The sequence below is a fragment of the Saccostrea cucullata genome, unplaced genomic scaffold, assembly GCF_032062105.1.
Source record: "Saccostrea cucullata isolate Sc308-1 unplaced genomic scaffold, CSIRO_AGI_Scuc_v1 ctg2779, whole genome shotgun sequence".
In the NCBI taxonomy this organism is placed as follows: domain Eukaryota; kingdom Metazoa; phylum Mollusca; class Bivalvia; order Ostreida; family Ostreidae; genus Saccostrea; species Saccostrea cuccullata.
In genome coordinates this window covers 36,837-57,265 of record NW_026921893.1, presented here as the reverse complement: position 1 = coordinate 57,265, position 20,429 = coordinate 36,837, and the positions used below count along the sequence as shown (strand labels likewise).

The window sequence follows — 20,429 nt, the reverse complement described above, 5'->3', positions numbered from 1 at the left end:
TATTTTTCTATATACGTTGTAATTAAATTGATATTTTATCTATATATGTATTAAATATGAAATATTTTTCTTATTTACTGAAATATTTATGTCTTTTTTTGTAAAATTGAAATATTAGTTCTTCTATATTGTAAACTTTTGTAAATTGAAAAAATGAAAAATATACCGATCCAGGGAGCTCCTGGCACCCCAGGTGAAGTATTAACCGAGGGCTTCTGAGGAAGTTTTACCTCAAAATGTTGTTGTATATTATTGGAAATAAATGTATAAAAAAAAAAAAAAAAAAAAAAAAAAATATTTTAATTGTTTGATCCTTAAATTAATTCATATTTATTTATTTATTCAGTTAAATTGAATAGATTTACTATAAAGTTCATTTAATAATTTATAATCTTTACAAGCGCATACATTTTTGTAGATTGTCTAAATATCATCGGGATCGAGATTCACTTATTTGATCAACATATAATACATTCGAATTTTCTCTATTGATTCCTGTCACATAAAATCATGGACGATGGTAATGTATTATGCTGTTGTTGGGCTAGAAATAACTTTTCCATTTTGCGTTAAGTAGCGTCTTAGTTTCATTGTAATAAATAACATATTTAAACAGACATACTAGATTAAGCTATGTAGGTTAAATTACCTTAATTGCTTTATTTACCTACCCAAAGCAGCTTTTTTTTCAGATAGACTCTTCTTAAAGCCATATATGGCGTATGTACAATGAAAATTATTAGACTAAAACTATAAGAACTTATTATTTGTATGATTACTTTATATAAAGCTAGAACTTTTCCGTAAATTACAAAATCTAAGTCAGTTGCGTTATAAAGATATCACAATTTAATTTGGATTCTCGGAATTTTCTCCGGCTCGGAAGAAAATACAAAAGATTTAAATAACACCTAGAGAAAATAAAATTGTATTATTAGGTGAAACGAGGTGTTCTCCGTGTTCAGAATTGTATAAAAAGCTTTAATTTAAATGTATTAATTATATTTCTTTACTTAAATTTGTATTTTTCAAAAATATATTTTTTGATCAGTTACGCCATATATGGCTTTAATTAAACTTCTTACACAAGAGATGTATGTAAAAGTATATGCCTTCCTCCCCCAAAATTGTAATTTTTTTTAAAAGTCCAAAAGGGTATAACTTCGTCATAAATGGTGTGAACGTAACCAAAACAAACTCAAGGTAAGATCTACTAAATGAAAGATGCCTACAGGTTTATCAAATTTGAGAAATAAATTCCTTAAATGATGCTTTATAACCATGATAACTTTAGCTTGGTCAAATTTGGTGTTTCGGGCATAAATTGTAGATAAGCAAGATGAAAAATCATATTTTAAACTGTCATTTCAATTAATACCGTATATAGGTACTTGCCTATAAGTCGGATTTTTCGGAGTTTAAATTTGGTCCAAAACTCTATGTCCGACTTATAGGCAAGATATAAATATATTGGTATTTTAAAAGGTCAATATTTCTTAAATAAGCTTAAAAAATACAACCGAGTTATAGGCGGACCGACTTATAGGCGAATATATATGGAAGTTAACATGGTTAAGAAAACCAGCCACAAATGTGTAGAGTTTTTTCCATTTCAGACATAGAAATTAGAAAATGTATGCAGATTGCCTACAGTCTTATCATGCTTATAGAAAACAATAATTTGTATATTCTTGGTCTCTTCTTTTCAAAAATGTCAGATTTGATATAAGTGTCAGGACAACTTTTCATCTGATTTCAAATTGAATTCCATGAAAATACATTATTTTCTAAATATTAATTCTATTAGAGTATGGGAAAAATAGGTTGAGAGTGATTATATATATAGATAATGACGTCATATTAAATCATGATAATGGAACTAGCACCAGAAAGTTAGTCTTAAGACATTTATTAGATCTTGAATGGAAATTGCATATAATTGGGTTTTTTTCTAAGTCCAAGGGGCAAAACTCCTTGGAGCAATCATACCCAAAACAGAACTTGACCTAAATATTAATCTGGTATATTTGTATACCAAATTCATTTCAATATGTGCAACAGTTGTAAAGAAAATGAACGGAAACTAAGAAGACTGACAGATCAACAGGCAGCAGCAAAGCAATATGCCCTCCCTTCTTCAAAGTGGGACATAATTAGATTTTTTTTACCTACCCAAAGTTGCTTTAATCAGGTCCTAAATCAATTTAATACTTTTTCAAAAATTACACATTTTTTTCAGAATATGCAGAAAATAGGACCTTGATGCAATAATCATTTTAAACTTCAAATCCCCTTTAAAATTTTTTTGAAAATGTCATTTACAAAACATTTAGGCCTACTTCTTGAATGGAATAACAAAGAAAACCAGTTTAGGTTATCATGATAATTATAATAAATATATAAATATATACATTTGCAATTGTTTTCCTTTACAAAAGTCGTAACACTACTGAAATCATGTCTCAGTGACATCATAAAGGGTCGATGGCATTCAATTAAGGTTACTGTTGTATAAATCTAAGAAAAAGAAACATTTCACACATTAAAAGTCATAATCAGGTAAATATAAAATATGAATAAGTAACAAATGTAAACATAATTAATAAGGTATCATTGTAAAACATATAGGCCATAAAAAAGGTCAGAAAAAGGTAATTGATAAGTAATCATGGTATTTATAATTCGGGCTTTTAAACGTGTTAAATAAGGACATCTTTAAAAACTTGTTTTTATTTTTAAGAAAAAAATTCCTAACTTACCTTTTGAGATCCAATTATTCTTACCCTGAGTAGAGAGAGGTTAAACAAACATTATATTCTAAAGATGGCTTAGTGTGGTTTATTCTGTTGGTTAATTTGTGATTAATTTGTTGACCCTCCAGCCTCCTTAATGTGATTTATTTTGTTTACTTACAGATGAAGTTCCTCCATTGGAGGACATGTCAGAAATCTTACAACAAGCAGAGGTCATCAGGTCAAAGGTTAATAGTTCAAAGGGTAAACAGTCTGTTGACCCCAGCCCCAGGGGAGCAGTTCCACAGAAGGGTCAGGGTACTGAGGTAAGAGATTGTATATATACCGGTAATGGACATCTCATTTTCCATAGAAAGATAAACTGGAGATGATTTACATGTACATGACATTGTATCATTCTCATTGACAATCAGGGCCAAGCTTAAAAAATTCTATGTTTGCAGTTGTTGACCTTTAATTTTTAGACTGGATAGGTAGGTAGGCATTCTTTTTTTTTTCTTTTAAAAAAGTTATTTTAAGACTTTTATTAGAAAACATAAAATAGATTTCTTCATAGGCCTACTATACATGAATACACTCCACCCTTGGTATAAACTACTGATTGATTAAGAAAAAAAAATGAAAACGGCACAGTTTCAATATCCTGAAAAAATTGGGGGAAAAAATGTTACAAAATGGCTAAAAAAATGTTTGGGTCGGGCACATTTTCAGTGGGACGGTAGGCAACTGCAAACAAACAATATTTTATTTTAGGCCCAGTCTGTTAAATTTGATGCAAAGATGATTGATTTGGGTTAAGTATTAATAGCTATATGGTTCTGCCTTGTGAACACTTCTTTTATTGAAACTTACAGATAGGTTAGTCAGTGGCTTAGAAAACTGAGATAAAGAAATATAAAGTTTGAAGGAAGGAATTTCTTTAACTAGTTCGTGGCAATTTGTTCTAATTTGCATCTTATTTTTCATTAATTGACTTGATTTGATTGAGATTTACACCATTTATAGATACAAAAACTAAGCTGAATACTAGAAATTATAAAACATCAACTTCTAAATTAAAGAAAAATATGGATTTTTATTTTTGTAGAAACCAAAAGAAAAATCATCAGATACTCAAAAGGTAAAATCAGCAGAGAAAAATGTGAACAGTACGCCCTCCAAATCTTCTTCAGCCAGTTTTGGAGGGTTCAAGAAAGGATTTTTATTTGGAGGAAACAGTTCTTCTAAGTCAGACTCACAGGCGACGAGTTCATCTCCCTCTGGATCAGTTGCCAAGAGTTCATCTGACCTTCCGTATATAACCAAGAAATCTACCAGTGAAAGTCGTGAACTGCCAGAGGTTCAACAAACATTGTCTGCAGAGGCTCAGAAAATAGCACAAAACAAAGGTAAGATTGACTGCAGAGGCTCAGAAAATAGCACAAAACAAAAGTAAGATTGACTGCAGAGGCGCAGAAAATAGCACAAAACAAAGGTAAGATTGACTGCAGAGGCTCAGAAAATAACACAAAACAAAGGTAAGATTGACTGCAGAGGCTCAGAAAATAGCACAAAACAAAGGTAAGATTGTCAGCAGAGGCTCAGAAAATAGCAGAAAACAAAGGTAAGATTGTCTGCAGAGGCTCAGAAAATAGCACAAAACAAAGGTAAAATTGACTGCAGAGGCAACAGAAAATAGCACAAAACAAAGGTAAGATTGACTGCAGAGACTCAGAAAATAGCACAAAACAAAGGTAAGATTGACTGCAGAGGCTCAGAAAATAGCACAAAACAAAGATAAGATTGATTGCAGAGGCTCAGAAAATAGTACAAAACAAAGGTAAGATTGATTGCAGAGGCTCAGAAAATAGCACAAAACAAAGGTAAGATTGACTGCAGAGGCCCAGAAAATAGCACAAAACAAAGGTAAGATTGACTGCAGAGGCTCAGAAAATAGCACAAAACAAAGATAAGATTGATTGCAGAGGCTCAGAAAATAGCACAAAACAAAGGTAAGATTGACTGCAGAGGCCCAGAAAATAGCATAAAACAAAGGTAAGATTGACTGCAGAGGCTCAGAAAATAGCACAAAACAAAGATAAGATTGATTGCAGAGGCTCAGAAAATAGCACAAAACAAAGGTAAGATTGACTGCAGAGGCCCAGAAAATAGCACAAAACAAAGGTAAGATTGACTGCAGAGGCCCAGAAAATAGCACAAAACAAAGGTAAGATTGACTGCAGAGGCTCAGAAAATAGCACAAAACAAAGATAAGATTGATTGCAGAGGCAACAGAAAATAGCACAAAACAAAGGTAAGATTGACTGCAGAGGCTCAGAAAATAGCACAAAACAAAGGTAGGATTGACTGCAGAGGCTCAGAAAATAGCACAAAATAAAGGTAAGATTTATCAAAGTGTAACAGATAACAGAGATACGGTTAGCTGTGTACACTAAATAACTCTACTGAAGTACGAGTTTAGAATCCATTACATTACTTTACATGGTTCATAATATTTGTAATGATTTGTTGTGTTGATGTTAATGCTGCCACAAGATAAAGATTTCATACAGGCATTCTCAGTCTCAGTTGAGTAACTAATGATTGCTCTTACATGTAGTAGGACAGGTACAAATTAGAACAGTTTCAGCTTCTTCCAAATGAGACAAACTTTACTATAATGTATGATCTTGTTTGTAATCAAACAGACGAGTGGTTGACTGATGGCCTGATGAAGAAGATTGAAGCTAATGATGCGCTGTTTAAGAAGCTGGGAGATCCACGGTATGTGGAGGCTGTCAACCAATTCCAGACCGACCCGGTCAGAGCCATGGAGCAGTACAAAGACAACCAGGAAATCCAGGAATTCCTCACCTCATTCTGCAAAGTCATGGGTAAATTATTATCACAGGGAATCATGAGTAAATTATTATCAGGGGGAATCATGGGTAAATTATTATCAGGGGGAATCATGGGTAAATTATTATCAAGGGGAGTCATGGGTAAATTATTATCACAGGGAATCATGGGTAAATTATTACCACAGGGAGTCATTGGTAAATTATTATCACAGGGAATCTTGGGTAAATTATTACCACAGGGAGTCATTGGTAAAATATTACCACAGGAAGTCATGGATAAATTATTATCACAGAGAGTCATGGGTAAATTATTATCACAAGGAGTCATAAACTCATGGGTAAATTAATATCACAGGGAATCATGGGTCAATTACTACAGAGTGTCATTTAATAGAACTATATGCAGTATATCGATATATTTGCCCCCACAAAAGTCAAATTTTGAAAACTTCCTGAAATGTGCTGAATTCAATAAATTGTATGAGAAATATAAATTAACAGAAAATATTATAGTGTCAAAGCAGTGAATTCACAAGTTTTGTTTTAATGACGTCACAATCTAGTCCTATTTTATATCCTTTTTCAGAAAGAGGACAAAATGGACAAAATTTCAACAATTTTAGCTTTAAAATTTAAGTTTGTTCAGGAACAATATTTACATATTTCATTGATATTATCATTCTACACATTATATCAAAATATTGATCTTGAACGCACATGCGCTCAGTGACTTTTACTCAGAATATCGACGAAATAAGTACATTTTTCTGTAAAATTCATAAAAAATGCCATGTTTGTGACGTCATTACGTACATATGGCGTCATTACTTATGAAAATATTCAGTGCTTTGAAGTCAACATATACTCCCCTGTTTAAGAACTTAATTAAATATTTCTCCATCAAAGTTTGATTTGGGGGGCAAATATTGGTTATTACCGAATAAAGTTCTTTATTGATCTTGGTAAAAGGGTCAAACAATAACCAGGATCTTTGTATCGATTCATTTAAAGGAAATTTGCTCCTTATTGGTGATAGTGTAACTATGGTATATATCAAGCTGAAAAACACATTGTTTCTGTAATATGTAAATGACTTTAAAATCAAATATTTTAAAAGAAATTATTGAATTATATCTTGCCTTCATAATAATGTCTATTTATAGCATATGTATACAGAGTATAAGAATTGAACAATTAAGTCAAGAAAAAAGAGAAGCTGAATACATTGAAAGCAATTAACTGTGTTGTAAGGGAGATAACTCTCCAATATATTTCTTTGAAGGTGAACATTTTACTGGCTTGGCTGATCAACAGGACAAAGCGGCCAAACCCAGTAAACCTGCTCCTCCACCCAGTAAAATCGTGGAGCTCAACTCAGACTCGGAAGTCAACAGGGCAAAGACTACACCCTCCCACAGCATCAACCCTAACAGGTCAGAGACTGTGTACACAAGGTCACCAGCAGAGGGCGCTGACATGTCAGTCAGGAGCTCCACCAATCCTAACCAGGCTACTGCAGAGGATGAGAGGAGAATGCAGGAGATTCTAGCCAATCCAGAGATCCGTGACATTCTTATGGATCCACAAATAATGAATCTGATTGAAACTCTGAAGTTTAATCCTGATGAGGGAGCCAGGTAAGAAACAATTTTAAGTGCTTTATTGATTATTATTAAAAAAACAGAATGTGAATTACTTGAAGTCTAGAAATCATGAATGCATTGAAAGATTTAAACTTACCCAGATTATTTACAATAAATAGATGTTAAATTATGACCAAATAATCATAATAAATTCGTACTTTATCTAAATGTTTCGGTTCAGTTTTAAATGTGTACTTGCAGGATTCTACAAAACTCAGACCTGGAATTGAGAGGGAAAGTCAACAAGTTAGTACAGTGTGGACTACTACAGTTCCAGGGCTAGAGAGAGAGAGAGAGAGAGAGAGAGAGAGAGAGAGAGAGAGAGAGAGAGAACAAAACAAGTGTGCCCAATGAGAGTCTCAGAGTTGGAGAGAGAGAGAGAGAGAGAGAAATCAATCTGATTATTAAAAGTCAGAGCTTTTGTACATGTACCACCTACATGTAGCTTTCACAACACAAGAGTGGATCAGAGGATCAGATTTTGGTGAATGATATTTATGTTCACCAAACAAAATAATTAATGCTACTGTTCTTTAACTGACTTCAATGACTTGTGAACAAATTATTTTTATGCATAATGTTTATGTATAGTATTATATATTTACTTTGAAGATAAGAGTTTTTGGAATACCTGACTTTATAATTCGCATAGAAGTATGTGATTTCTTTTGTAATTTTCAGCTATTTTTTTTTTCAAAAGTTTTCATATACTACTACATAATTATGTAGTAAAGCCTGGTAATTTATTTTAAATATGTTCATTTTATGCATTCAGCGTATTTCTATTATTTGATTTTTTAAACATTTTAATTTCTTCATTTATTGGACTTCAAACATCACGTAATATTTATTTTAGTTTTTTTTTTTTTTTTTTTTTTTGTTTTTTTTTTGTTTTTTCGTATGAAAAACTGATGTAGTATAATACAGAAAGAGTTATTGTTCTTTGCATATGAGTCCGTCCAGTTGACTTTTCATCAGATTCTGATTATACAACAACTTGTGTTATTTCTGATATATGCATTATAAGACCCTGAGTAACAAATATTGTATTTAAATTTTGTATATTAAAATGCGCTAGGTAGTAGTTACTGAATAATCATATGTTGCAGCAGAATCGCATTTTGTAAAAAAAAAAAAAAAAAAAAAAATACCAACTCTGAAATATTCAGGAGGATGACAACATATAGATGCTCTAAAACACTTTATTATATTATAAATATGTACTTAAAATACATCGAATTAAATACCAGAACTATGGGGAAAGCCTGATGGGTTAAAGTTTGTGAGATGCACCAAAGACAGTCCGGGATAACAAGGGGAATAACTCTGCTCACAGCAGATATCCTCAAAGTCGTTAAAAGTCTGATATTCCTGAATATTGAACGAATCACTTAAGTCTGTTGTGTGTGGAATACTTGTATCTGTTTCACAGAGGTATGTTACGCTAGGGAGGGACTGATCACGTGATATCGCATGTAGAGGAGTGGGTGACGAGAGGGGCTTGTCCAATCGCCAAGGGGCGTGGGAACACGGGGGCGCTGTGTTTGTGGGTCTCTCCCTCAGAACACCAGGGCGAGGTGCTTGATAGGTGCCATTATTTACAGAATTCCAATAAACCTGAAAACAAATAACAGTCATAAATCAAAGAATCGCTTGTATGATATCTTTATACATTTTTTCATTGTTTTTTTTAAAGAAAATTTTTTTGTTATAATATGCTTTCTCTTCAATCATTTTAAACAATCCTTCATTCTTCTGTAGATGAAGTATATGTACATATTACTCTATGCTTAGGTACAGCAACAGCCAACAGGGGTCTGTTTTCCCCTGTCTTCCCCCTCTTTTTGATTTAGATAACATATTAACATTTTATTGCTGCAAATGTTCATTGAACAACCCCCATCCCCTTCCCTGCCACATACGCCCTTCTCTTTTTTCTTCCGGAAAGTTATTTTTATTTCTATGGCTACCCCATCCCCTTTCGGAAACACGGAATAATTTTAATTTTATTTGTCATTTTTATCAATTTTTTTGTGCAAGCTGAATTTAACATAACAGTAGGATTCAGCATTTTGTTTATGTATTCATGTTCATTATTCCCCTCTGCACTCGATCATTTTTTACGTGCATTGATCTTCTAGAAGAAATAAAATTCAATTGAAATGCACCTTAATCAGCTACTAGTATTCTACGCAAGAAATAATATTTTAATATTGATAATGTCCTAAATTTATTTATACGAGTTAGAGTTGCTCCTCTTATCAGGGGGTATGCACCATGCGCGGATCAAGAAATTCTTGCGAAAGGAAATAGGAAGGAAAAAAAGAAGGGAGGAGTTAAACACTTTAATTACTACAATAACAACAAGTAATAATCAACCCCCCTCAACACCCCCCCCCCCCCCCAAAGCGTCATTTCCTAAGTAGTTTTTTTTTTTGAATCACGAAATTCCTCACAATTTAAGATAAGTTTTTTTTTTACCGAATCCTGAAGGGGTCATGCTCTCTTTTTTTCCTAGGGATATAGGGACAGCCCCACCCGCTCTTTTTCATATATAACCAGCGCTTGTCTGTTTAATTTGCACTTTGATATTAATATTGAATGATAATTATATACTTCCAAAATTTAAAAATTGAACAGAAAAATTTAGAAAAACTCTAATTCTTTTTTTCTTTCTTTCTATTCTTTAATTTCTTTCTTCTTTATTCTTATACTTTTATTTATTATTTAGAGTTTTTATTAGGAAAACAAAGGAAAAGGAAAAATCTGAAATATTTTACCTGAGTAACTTGGACTGCGGAGGTCTCTTTTATCTCCGAGGACTGTACATCTCGGCAATAATCCACAAAATCCCGGTACCCCAGAACTCGACACAGATATTCTATATACCCGATAGTATTGGTCAGAACCTCCATCTTAGAAATTCTAACTTCAGGGTCCTGGCCACACGACGGGACTTTTCTTCGGAGTCTCTCGAAACCTTCGTTCACCGCCCGTATCCTATTCCGTTCTCGTCTATTTCGTCTTTCTACAAATTCGGAAGGTCTCTGTGCATGTGGTATATGCTTGCGCTTTCTTTTAGATTTTCGTCTGACATTATTTTCTGATATGCACATATTTGCCGTTATTGTATTACAGTACATTGTAACAACTTATCGTGTATATCTTTAACAAACTGAAAGAAATGTCGAGTACTTGGGTAGAACGAGATATATGTATACTTTTTCTTGAGAAATTTATTAGTGTCATCGTAGATTCTCTAAGTATTTTACAGAATACAGAGTCGGTGTCTTGGAGAGATAATTGTAGAACTGGCCATTTCCTGGGAATCTTTTACTATTCTGTACATGTCAGCGCTTAATCGCTAATCGTTATAACAAATCAAGGCACTGTGCGCTTTTCTCGCGCCGATATTGCACGGCGCGAAATTAACCCGCGGCCACGATTTCTCTCGCCCTATCCTTGCTCGAGGTGTCGGTCCGTTAAATTTGTATCTATGTGTATGGGAATAAAGGCGACGAAGTGGAATTGTACAGCTAATTGAATGAAATTACCGTTGATTTGGTATTTTACATCATAAAATTAAGAATATTGGAAAACTTGACTTCGATCCTTTAATATCCAAGAACATCGACCCAAGTAACAGACCACAGGCACGTGCTGATTTTTTTTTTTTTTTTTCATGATCAAGTTCGACATTTCCTTAAAACTGAAAAATCTTACTTTATTTCCGGGGACTCTCGATATCCGCGGATTAATAAATTTAGGTATTTCCTCTACGGTTACTGTTCTTCGGAATTTGGATTTAGAAAGTATATTATGTGCATAGGCGTCGGAACCGGGGGGGGGGGGGGGGGCTTCCCCCCATTTTTTTTCCAAATATATACTTAGTGTAGACATTGAAAATATAAACGTAGGTTTGCCCCCCCCCCCCAACCACTTTCCACAGCTACGTCTTAGTATAGGTTAAAAATGGGGAAAGTGGTGGTTTTTAGAAAAAAAATTTAGGTACTATCGAACCTACAACCCCCCCCCCCCCCCCACACACACACACACACCACCACAATAGGATTTTCGTGTTTGGGAAATGGACATTTCCTTTTTTTTTTGCTTGTCAGGTTTTTTTTAAGGTACAAATCTTTTTTTACACTTAGACTCCCCCACTTTCATTTTGCTTCCGACGCCAATGATGTGGACTTTCTTTTATCGGACACGATTGACGATGACTTTCGTTTTATATTGCAATGTTCTTTTTTTAAACTACTATGATTAAGAAACTCGGTGTTTAAAAATGTTTCATAATATTAAGTATTTGATATTTATTTTTTTTCCACTCTCACATCACTTTATACTATTGTACATTTATGCATTTCATTATTGATAACTACAACATGTAAATGAATTTGGATAAGTTGTATGGTGCCCCAAAACAAGCCTGATTAGGAGGAGGCATCTTTGTTATTAGATGCAAAGTGATTAAATCAAATGAAGATCAGATTTAATGAATGCGTGACTCTTGGGTTAAAATTTAATGCATGCCAATGCATAATTGATACACTTAAACATTGAACAAATTAGATTGTTTTTGGCGAGGATTGGATGGTTCGCTACCCAATCTACATGTAAAATTTAGGAAAAAACTCAAGTATGTATTACTTTTAATTAGGCCTTTTCATATATTCAACTAATTAATAAGGAACTTTTTGAAACTGAAATCTGGAACGGTTTTTTCATTCGTGTCATTCACATATCTATCGCACCTGTAGGGGATGGGTAGTTTTGTTGTTGTTGGTTTTTTTTTTTTTTTGTTTTGTTTTGTTTTGGTTTTTTTTTTTTTTTTTTTTTGAAATCTACATTTGTTTCAAAACTATATATGTGTACACAAATTGTATACATTGTATATATACGTGGCCTGTTCCCTTCTGCACCAAATCTTCACTATGGGTTCATTAGATTTTGTAGTTGCTTAATATTCCTGTACAAATCGTGGGTACCCTTCATCCAAGAACTAACACAATTCATGAACTTAAGTTTTCGAGGGTTTGTCATATTTCCTTTCGTAGACATGAGTGAATTCACGAAAATACGTTCCCTAGAAGTTGTACTATTTAAGCAATCCTCCGAAAATTAATTGGCCCCGAGAAAGTATGAAGTGAAAGTAAATTTTAGATATAAACTAAATATCGTAAGCGTTAAATTCAGGTGGAATGCCAATGACATTATCTATTTACAATCAATTATTTATTATTTATGTTCTAACTGGTATTACATGAACAAATATTTCTAACTAATGTTTAATACGATCATTGCATGACATTGAAATCGAAAATTTAAACATTTTTTTTTAATCATTATAATTAAATTGTTCTCCCCGGGTTCATAAGAATTTTATTAAACAATTTTATCAAGTAAATAAAAAACGAATTAAGTGGAAGAACAGAGAAATAAGAAAGAAATCCCAGTTCATTACAATGATACGTGCTTCAGGAAAGACGTATTGTACCTGTCAAAGACACGTCAAAAATCGTGCCATGGCTTCACTTAGAAGTCGGTGTTAGACCTAAATTCCTGGCCGTGTCGATTGCCAACTTTAATTTATAGTTTGAATATTAGATTGCACTTTGTGACATACACTGTACATGTACTTGATTGAAAAATTATTCTAATGAGATTTTTATTTGTATTGTGATTTCACTACTCTTTCGTTAAATTGAAAAAAAATCTCAGGAAATTAAGAAATAAAATAAATCAAAAAGAAAAACTACATAGGAAAAACTATTTGAAAATTAATTTTCTTAAATGATATAAAAATTAACAAATATATTTTTTAGATAATTCACATCTTAATTAAATGTTTTGCGTTGTTTATATCCCAATGCAAAATTTGTAAGCAAAAGAGAGAGAGAGAGCATGTACTTTCAGAAGTTTGAAACATTACTTATACTTACATGTATACGGCATATTATATTAGTTTAAGTCCATTGAAGTATCGCTAATTTGACTTTAAAAATTTTAAAAACGTCGACTTTGTTCTCATTATGCTCAGATCATCCTGTATCCAATCTTTTGATATACCGTAATACTTGCGTATGTAAAAAAAAAAAAAAATCATGCCAAGGAAACTGCAGTATAACTTTTAATTTGAAATTATGATATGACAAAGAAAAAAACCCAGAAAAAATACAATTTCGGTGTATAATTTATATACTTAAATCTGTAATGGTCATCCACGTAATTGAGAAACACACGACACATAAAAATGCATAAAATCTTCATTATGTCGATTTATGTGATAAATCACAACAAAAATCTGATTTTCTGATTGACATTCGTCATAATTCATGAACTTTGACCCGGAGCAATGGCGAAGGAATAACATATTCAGTGATAAAATATTAATGCTTCTTGCTGCAGTTTTATACTTTTCCTCCTTAACAAAAATAAAAAAAAATACGAACGTTTACACTGTAGCTTACTGTGACAAAAGAATTTACTAAAAATTTTACATTATTGATTAAGGTATGTTAACATTAATTTGTTTTGTTTGAAGCAACTGAATAATTCACTACATTTGATAATTTTTTTCAAAACCTTAAAAAATAATTGCTGCAGATCTGTAGCTCAATTGCTAGTCTGAAAAAAGGATGGGCGACCAGAGAGCTACAGTGCCACACGCTGAAAAAGTTTATATTGATTGCGCACAAAAAGTTCGCAAATTCTTCACTTTTTTCACCGAAGTTTTCCAAAAAAAAATACTGACCATGTATTTCAAACATATTCTTTTCTTACTTTCACAATAAATCTGTATGTACAAGTCATGCTCGAAGAGCATTGGATCAAGTTAGCTTGCAACCTAAAATTGCAGTATAAATAAACGAGATTTTCTACGGTCATATATTTAGGGCCAAAAGGGCCGTAAAACGTTTTGGAAAATTTCTTATCTTGTTGTGAAAGTTGTAAAAGAATATGTTAGGATCATACAGCTATTAAGAATTTGAAATGGTGGCATAAATAAACGGAGAAATAGATCGAGGAACACCGCTCCTTTTTGTGCGCAATTAATAAAGATACATGCGCATTTTTTCAATGGGTGGCACTGTTGCTCTCTTATCCACCCTTATTTTATTTTAAACTAGCAAGCTACATGTAAAGATCTACAGCTAAAGATATAGATGCTTGCTTGCATATACATTTATAAATACATGTTTAATTATATAAACAATTTCAATGTAGTTACCAGATAGCAAGACATAGTTGTGCCATCGTTGGCCCAATTTTTATTTAAACGTTGACCCACTGTTGGTAACCTTACGTTGGCCTACGGTAATTTTGTTCATCGGCCAAACGTTGGTCCAACATGTTGGCATATTATTGGGCCAATTTAGGTATAATGTATGCTAACTAACAGCCAATCTAAGTAACTGGTTGGTTAGGTTGGCCCAACGTTGGTCCTATGTTGAAATGTCAGATGGCATATTGTTGGGCCAACGTAGTTTTAGTGTATGCAAACTAACAGCCAACCTTAACAACTGGTTGGTTAGGATGGCCCAATGTTGACCCTTTGTTACAATGTCAGATGGCAAATTGTTGGGACAACGTAGTTACTACTACCAACTCGATAATACTCTCTCTTTAAGGGTGTATTACAAACTTGTTTCTTATCCTTTTGACTCTCAAAAAAATGTGCATAGCAAAGAATGTTAAAAATCCATAAACAACTTTGTGATAAAAAAAATGGCATGGAGGAGAGAACATCCCCTGCCAACTGATCACATCCGTATGTGCTCCTTGTCAATCGAGAGTCAACTGGGATTTATATCCTTTTGATTCTCAAGATAAATTGAATTTGCTGACAACGTCATTGTAAAGTGAATTTGCTGATAAGCCATTGCATTTTATGAAATGATGACTTTAGACGTGATATTACTGTTCTAGGTTCATTAATAAAGTGAAACTGCTGGGTATTTTAGATATTGTTCATACGTAGAGCATGTTCTTTGGAATCCGTAATGAATCAAGTGAGATACTCAGTAAGCAAACTCCGCATGCAGACGATGAAGGTATATTGCTGCAGAAGTAATGGAAGTTGAACATAGAAAAGTTAGTCATCATGTTTATCATAGAGCTGTTAGATAACCACTAACGTCTTTTTCTATTAAAATATCAAAATAATTATTATAAATTAGATATGTCAGAATCTGTGATATCTTTTATTTCAAGGTCAATGCATGGGATGTATCGTATCGATATAAGAATGGATATAATCATTGCTAATAATAGTGGCAAATAACATCGTCGATGAATTGAAATGTCGAGTTAAAGACCAGAGAAGCGCTTTCTATTTTTTAAAAGTTTTTGAACACATTCGGCTTCATATGAAAATACAGAACTAAGTCTTCTAATAACGGGGCTCAAGTTATAGTTATAAAATCATTGAAAACAAAATAAATAGATACTATAGGAATTCTGAAGTTGGACAATTATGCCTGATAACTAATAAAATATATTATGATTTGCCTATCGAATAACAAAGTACATTTTTCCTCGTTCGCTGAACTCTCCTTCAATTAACTAGCCAATTTAATTTAAAATTCTGTCTTTAAGCTGATTAATTAGAAGAGTTGTCAATTTTACACGTGAACTTGACAAGACCTTAATTATCAAAACCTTGACAACACCGTGTTTAACATACATTTCCGTTGTTTGAAAGACAAATATTACAGCCTTTGTGTCAATGAAAAATTTAACATGCGGTTATGCCTGTACTATATACAATAAATTACATGGTTACGTGGGAATAGAGAGAAGGAGAGAAAAGTTTTGGAGATGGAAGACACCCCAATATTTTTGTGTATGTAATTAATTGCCATAGGCCAAAAAAATAATTATAATTTTTCACTCACTTGCCCGTGGAGGACTTTTTAATACCTTATTCCAATCAAATTGAAAGGGTTTTTGTTTGTTTTTTTAACGTCCTCTTGAAATAATGTCACTCACATGGAAACGCTACCACTTGCAGATGAAAATAAGCTTTCAATGTGTTTATTAACATATGAAATTATTAAACCATATTAAAGATGTTAAAGCTACAGTTTACATCTGATACGAAATTTGAAACGTGTTTGAAAATGCAAAAAAATAAAATAAATAAAAAATAAAATAAAATAAATGAAAATAAATAAATTTGAAATTATTTTTAAATCAAGCATTAAACATTTTCTGTTTGATGAACTAACACTCTTTTGCTTTTTAAAAAAAAAAAAGTTTCTGAATATTGAACATAATTTAAGACGTCAGCAACAGTTCATACTTAATAAAAAAAAATACTTTGTATGTTAGAATTGTAAATTCATTTAATTTTTAGCAGGTTTCTTTATTTTACAAAATATTCTATTTGCTTGTGTTCCCAAGTACAGGCACCTTGTTTTGCACTATATGTAGAAGCTTTCAGGCATATGAAAAAAAGTAATATTGGTGATTTTACCCAAACTTTAAAAATACGAAATATCTTTAACTTGAGAAACTTAAACCAGAATGTTTTATACAACTTTAGAACATTTACACATTTACAACCTGATATAAATATGCTTTATCCATGCATTTTTACTAGCTGTTTCATTTTATTTATTTAATGTTGGTGAATTAAATCACAGAACAATTATGTCCAAAAAATGAACAAATATGATTTAATGTATACCTAGCCTGCCATTTGTCCCAACCAAATCCACAACCAAAACACCCATTCCAAAATATACCAAGTCCTACTTTAATGCTAACCAATTTCCTTTTTTTCATTATCCGATAAAATAACCTTACATCTATAAGGTCAATTACATAAGTTAGTTTACTTCACTTGACACATTCCTCAAGTTTGTTATTTCCCGTAACTCGAATGTATTCTCAATTAAATGGCCTTAATTAAATCAAAATAATGTTATTGCATTATTGATGGGCCTGTTGTTTATTGCCGATATTAACATGTAAATATGCATTTTGAAATTGAATATCGTAATTAATTTAATCATATGATCATGACCTGACAAACCTGGAATGTTCCCTCCAATCTCATGAATATTTCATTACCGATCTATCTGATATATAAAGCGAGGAGGGAACCAGTGTTGACATAGAACCAGTTTCCCAGAGCTATAGATTGACTGACATAGGTCCACTACTGAAAAAGAAATGGTAAGAATTTTTCCTATTTTAATAATATTGTTTGTTTTTATGTAATTGGTGAAAAATATTATACATTGTTAACTTTGTTTGATAGAAAATGTACCATTTTTAACATGAAAAATTGTTTTCTCCTGCAAAGGTCTATTTGAAATATTGTGCATGAAATATAGATGTAATCTTCTTGTATTTGCAAGCGCTACATTTTACTTCATGATAAATACATGCATTATCAATTCCCCAAAACAATTGTATGTGAATATGATTTCTCATTTAATTTTTCTTTTAAATTTTCAGGATTATGTAAAGTATCTTGCTCTGTTCTTCGCATTGCTGTCTGTTTCCATGGTAATTATGGCAGACGATAGTAGCGAAGATGTTGACGAGGACAATGAAGACACCGAAAACGAGGCTCAGGAGGAGGAAGCTACCGTCATCGAGGAAACTCCTTCTGTCAGCTCAACAGTTATACAGAGTGGCGGATCAAATATCGATTCAACAGTGATACAGAGTGGTGGATCCAATGTAGTGGTAACTACGTATGGAGCTGCACCAAAAACAAACACAGTATCTAAACCAACCACCAAAGCAAAGGCCACTATCTCCAAAGTCACCAAAAAAGTTAACCGGATCGTTGCATTCCACCGTCAACGAGCCACATTTTTTAAATGCCAAACTTCCTGTCTCGTGGGTGCAATCTCCTGTATGAATACATGCCGCAACGAAGGGTCATACACATTTTACAGAGACCAGTACATGGTGTGCGGAAGAAAATGTCGGTTCAGCCAGTACCAATGTAAACTGGGCTGCAAGAATGAACTCAGACGGATTAGGACCGGGCAGATGCGATCCCTACGAGCGTAGACGTAACAATCCATTCTGTATAAAACTTCAGCTACAACAATCATAGCAAATAATCTTTGCTCTAATCAACATTGCCTCAGGCCTCCAGTTTCAATTCCAGAGAGGTTCTTGAACAAAACTGACGATTTACATCGAACAGTATTCGAATATATCCCCGGTAAAACATTTTTGTTGTCGGGTACGCCGGTTTCAGGGATTTGGAGATGTAACATCAAGAAATCATTTGTAAATGATGCTAGCGTCTTTTGTGTGAAATCCATGTTGTTCACTGTTTTTCTCTGTGTTTTTTTCTTGTATTCATTTAATTTATTATATTATTAAACAAGTTCTTATCTAAATTAAATTGGTTTTTACTTTTTTCGAGAAAAGAAAAGTTCCTGAATGAAAAGATTTTAAGGGAAAATGCAATTGCAAAATTTTGCTTGAAAATTTAAGATCTTACTGTAAAGTATTACTAGTAGTTTGAAGGGTATTGTGAAAGTTTGATTAAGCTTAGCAGTGTGAGTAATTTTTTATTTAGCTTTGATTGTTATGACAACATTTATTGACGGATATTGACATTAAAAAATGAAAAAAAAGTACCGGGGGACCTTTTAACAGTTTGATAAGTTCTCAAAAGGAATAATTCGTTTTGGGGTTCAGAGATGGATTGGGGGGTCAGCTTTATGTCAGGGGGTGCTGACAGGTGCTTGATCACGGTGTATGGTAGAATCTGACATTACACAGCAGACAATGGCGGAGAAATCACGACCAGTAAAGGGCAATCAGACGACATTCATTAATGACTGATTATCTATTCAATTAAAGGCATGATTGCATGAAAAATTAAAATTTATGTTAATGTTTAGATCACTCATCAAATTGAACTTCGTATGGTTTTATTGATATTGAATTACATTAATATTAAGGAGATTTTGATATTGATTTTACATAATGAAAGTTTTGATTATTAGGAGAAAATGTACAATGTCATGCACTTCATTTTTGGCTACAATATATGGCGTGTAAAAAGGTATGAATTTTATCTACAAGTTTAATGCAATCTAAACGTAACATTGCCTGATGTTTAAACATTCCTACAAAAAAATAAACTCTAACAAAAATAAAATACATTTTGTTTTCACGCAAAACTCATTTTCAATTTATTTGGATATTCGGTTTCTCCATTTCTGCAGACACAAAGTTTTATACTAGAACCAAAAATATATATTGATAATAATGATAGTAAACGTTTTAAACTTCAGCTGGACCAGACCATATAAAGTTTACGATGCCAAAAATGGTTACAATACAATAATTATTGATATAAAATACCTCGGTAACTATTTATAAGCATATAGCATACATTTCCAAAAGCGAAATAATTTTTGAATTATTGAATTGGACAAAGGGTTTTGAAATTGCTTTAAAGTTTAAACACAAAAATACAGCATTTTACAAAGGAAAATGAATTCGAAGGAGGACAAAATCTTATAAAACTTAATTGAAAAAGGTACGTGTAGCTCTATTTCATGAAGCAACATGAATTTGTTTTTCATTTTGCAATGTATCCCTTGACAAATCGTAATAAAAGGATACATACATTTCAGATTTATTGCTCATTTGCTGTTTTTTGTATTTGTAATTGAACAGGAATTAGGCACAATTTCTTTAACAGGATTCAGAACTTTAGAATTTCGTTGAGAATTAGCTAAAATCATTTTCTTTTTCCATTTCTTATACTACATTTGCAACTTATAATAGCATTATGTTTGCAATGGCAAGACATATTCATGTTCAAAGTTAGCTATTAAACTCAGGAATTCATTTTAGCGTGGAAGTGGAACAAATACTTTAGAAGGTGAAATTACAAATGGTCATAATTTTCTTTTTAAATGTGAATATGCAACAATAAAATAATTATTGGATTTTAGTTCCAAAGACAAAGAAAAATGTTACAAGGAAAAGCAAAATGGTAAACATTATCCAGATGGATGTGATTTTTTTTACCCCTTTTCTTTTCCAAACAAAGTTTACCAATTTGTATTACACTTTAAGCTCTGAAATTTATTTTCATCTGTGAAATTTTTTACTTAACTAAGAGTGATTTTTCTATGTTTTCAATTTTATCGAAGTATTACTTTGTATTTTTCAAGTGTAAATATTTTAAGGCA

At 32.4% G+C, this 20,429-nt stretch overlaps 2 protein-coding genes across 2 annotated transcripts; both read left to right on the top strand.

Moving 5' to 3' along the window:
- The first annotated feature begins 495 nt into the window (after positions 1-495).
- Positions 496-7,530, top strand: LOC134260862 (uncharacterized). The gene is made up of 6 exons (XM_062743391.1): positions 496-520; positions 2,916-3,058; positions 3,841-4,141; positions 5,441-5,626; positions 6,876-7,230; positions 7,438-7,530. The coding sequence occupies exons 1-6, from the start codon at positions 511-513 to the stop codon at positions 7,517-7,519; spliced, it is 1,077 nt and encodes a 358-aa protein (XP_062599375.1). The 5' UTR covers positions 496-510; the 3' UTR covers positions 7,520-7,530.
- A 9,816-nt stretch (positions 7,531-17,346) lies between these two features.
- Positions 17,347-18,608, top strand: LOC134260861 (uncharacterized). Its single transcript, XM_062743389.1, has 2 exons — positions 17,347-17,424; positions 17,710-18,608. Exons 1-2 carry the CDS (start codon positions 17,422-17,424, stop codon positions 18,274-18,276), a joined length of 570 nt encoding a protein of 189 aa, XP_062599373.1. The 5' UTR covers positions 17,347-17,421; the 3' UTR covers positions 18,277-18,608.
- The last annotated feature ends 1,821 nt before the right edge of the window (positions 18,609-20,429 follow it).

Excerpts from the sequence above, each read along its gene's own strand:
- LOC134260862 (XM_062743391.1), top strand. Across the intron at positions 4,142-5,440 it reads GAAAATAGCACAAAACAAAG|ACGAGTGGTTGACTGATGGC; the intron begins GTAAGATTGACT and ends GTAATCAAACAG. Across the intron at positions 5,627-6,875 it reads CTCATTCTGCAAAGTCATGG|GTGAACATTTTACTGGCTTG; the intron begins GTAAATTATTAT and ends ATTTCTTTGAAG.